Source organism: Mangifera indica, chromosome 9 (assembly GCF_011075055.1).
Source record: "Mangifera indica cultivar Alphonso chromosome 9, CATAS_Mindica_2.1, whole genome shotgun sequence".
Lineage (NCBI taxonomy): Eukaryota > Viridiplantae > Streptophyta > Magnoliopsida > Sapindales > Anacardiaceae > Mangifera > Mangifera indica.
The window spans coordinates 2070262-2073113 of NC_058145.1; the positions used below are offsets into that span (position 1 = coordinate 2070262).

The 2852-nt window shown below is 35.9% G+C and overlaps 1 protein-coding gene across 1 annotated transcript; it reads right to left on the reverse strand.

Annotated features, from left to right (window-relative positions):
* Positions 1-490: 490 nt before the first annotated feature.
* On the reverse strand, positions 491-2345 carry LOC123225154 (protein DETOXIFICATION 49-like). Its single transcript, XM_044649025.1, has one exon. The coding sequence runs from the start codon at positions 2298-2300 to the stop codon at positions 666-668; it is 1635 nt and encodes a 544-aa protein (XP_044504960.1). The 5' UTR covers positions 2301-2345; the 3' UTR covers positions 491-665.
* Positions 2346-2852: the final 507 nt, after the last annotated feature.

Sequence of the window (2852 nt, forward strand, 5' to 3'; positions counted from 1 at the left end):
ACCAATAAATCAATTAATTTTATTAAATAATATATATTTAGAAGATTTTAATTGGTTCAAACCGTATTTTTTCAGTTTGGTATGATTTGAAAATTAAAATGGTTTGGTTTGATTTATAAATTTTTAAAACTGTTTTTTTTCAGTTTGATTTGAAAAAACTCTCAAACCACACCAAACTGGATTATGCACACTCGTAAGTAACACTTAATTATATAATGATATATCATTTATTATATAATTGAGTGATCAAAACTGAATGTGCAAAATATAATTCTTTCTTAAATAAGTATTAACTTGTGAGTGTTGAAAGATTTTTGGGAATTTGGAATTTAAATTGTACTCAATGCCATTGATAATAAAAGAATTGTGCAATCTGCATATAATTTTAAGTTTCTAATTAAGTATTTAAATAATATGTTATCATATGACTACGTATTAATTTATTCTTAATTTAAAATTAATTAATTATATAATAATTATACATCATGTATATACTGAATGAGATACTCAAACTAAATACACATGCTAATAAAATGTTCCACTGCCTCTTGGTCATACAAATCAAGACATTTTAGACTATGACACAAAAATCCTCTGCTTCTTTTTGTTGTGTATGAATCTAATAAGGTATGCAATTTTTTAACCTATACAAAGGGGGAAAAAAATTAAACAGGGCAATCATGATTGGATTCATCTAAATCACCAAACAAATGTAAAGAATCTTCCTTGTTTTCAGTTTTGGTTGGCTTCTGTTCTTCAACCTCCTTGCTGTCATCAACCATCACAGCTCCGGTCAGCTCTTTGGCTCTTTGTGCCTCATAATCCCAGTCGGTTCTAGTCAAAACCATCAACATGGTCACCACACATGAGCCCTGTGCAAACAATAGACCTAACCATAGCCCCTCAAAATCGAACCCTGCAAAAAATGCTAACCACACTGCCACCGGGGTTCCAACAAGGTAAAAACAGCCCAAGTTTATGTTTGCTCCAACTTTCGGCCGAGCTGTTCCTCTTAAAACCCCACAACCTGTCGTTTGTGGGCAGTTTCCCAGTTCGCAGAGGCCAATTATGGGCAAAACAAGTTTTGTTAATGCGATGATCTGTTTATCTTGAGTGAACATGCTAGCCCAGATGTTCCTCACTGTTACGGCAAAAACTAGGGCTGAAAAGCCGAGCATGAAGCTGCCGCAAAGGCCAACGATTGCGGCTAATCGTGCTTTGGATGGCTGGTTTGCACCTAATTCGTTGCCAACTCTTGTTGATACACTGAAGCTTAGAGATGATGGGAAGATGTAGATTAGTGATGTGGTTTGTATCAGAATCCCCATGGAAGCAACTGTTGCTTTTGGATTTAGCAATAGGCCACATAGTAAAATCATGATCTCATACCACCACCATTCAAGGCACACTGAAATGCAGCTGGGGATGGCTAAATTCAAGAGAGATTTCCATTCTCTGAAGCAATCCATGGAAAATCCTCCCCATGTTTTCTTATGGACACCGGAGATAAGTATATAGATGATTAAAGCGCCTACAAGGTTGAAATTTGTCCATATCCCACTAAGAGCAACGCCTTTGATGCCTAATTTAAGGTGAACAACAAGAAGGTAATTTATGGGGATGTGTAAAAGAATTGCTATTGTAGCACAAAACGTTAGAGGTAAATTTATTGATTGAGTTCTAAGGTATGTTCTTAAAGGGTGCAAAAGAGACTGAGCTAAGAGATCAGGGATAGAATAAAGAAGATATGCTTGAGCTTCTGTGGCTATATCAACATCTTGGCCACAAAAGAGTAGAATCCGCTTCATGTTTAGCCATAGAAGTGATATGGGCAGTGAAGTTAATATAAGCAAAAGTACAGTTCTTTGCAAGGTGAGGCCGAGAAGGGTGTGTTTTTTGGCTCCAAAAGCTTGGCCACAAATGGGTTCCATTCCCATAGCAAGACCAGAAAGAATAGAGTAACCAGTAATGTTTGCAAAGCCAACTGCAAGTGAACCACCAGCTAAGGCAAGTTCACCGAGCCGACCGAGGAAAACCATGGAGATCATTGATCGAGAGTAAAGCAAAAGGCTAGTTAATATCATGGGCAAAGCTATTTTAGCAATGGAAATGGCTTCTAGTATAGCAAGGGAAAGGTGGCTCTTCTGTGGTTTAGGGTATACTTGTTGTGGGCTTTTCTCGATCAGCGAAGCAGACATGTTAGGCTCCATGGAGTCTTTGATAGAGTGGAGGAAAGGATGATGATTTGAAGAACATTTGGCCTTGGGAGAGACAGGAGACGACGATGGAAGTTGGCACATTCTTTCTTGTTGTGGCCTTGAAGGGGGAATTTTGAAAGTGCTAGTGCAGGGGTTTTATAGAGGTTCTACAAGGTCGGCGGACCTTTTTTGGTAAATTTAAAAAATCTTATTTAAGTTTTTTTGTCTTTTTAGGTTTAATTTACCGTATTAAGTAAATAGAATTTTAAATACAATAATCGATTTTATACTCATTATATCAAATATAAGTTAAAAGTTTGATTCAGATATTTAGATTTCGAATTTATATTATCTCATTTTTGTCACTTAAACTATTTTGATGAGGTAAGACACGTTAAAAACTTTTTCTCTCTATATTTATCAGAAGCACTTTATCCTTCTTTTGTACCAGCCACAGAGCAACAGAAAATGAAAACGAAAAATCAAACTTTGTTCACTAAGATTGGAGATTCAACAACCACTATTTCTTTTCAACAGAAATTTTATCTTCAGACTTGAACAAATTCTCCGTATAGACCTAGAGAAACTGTTTGCATTATGATAAAGCTAGTCAAAGTGGTGTTTAAAGGGCTTGAGAAAAAAACTACAAGCAAT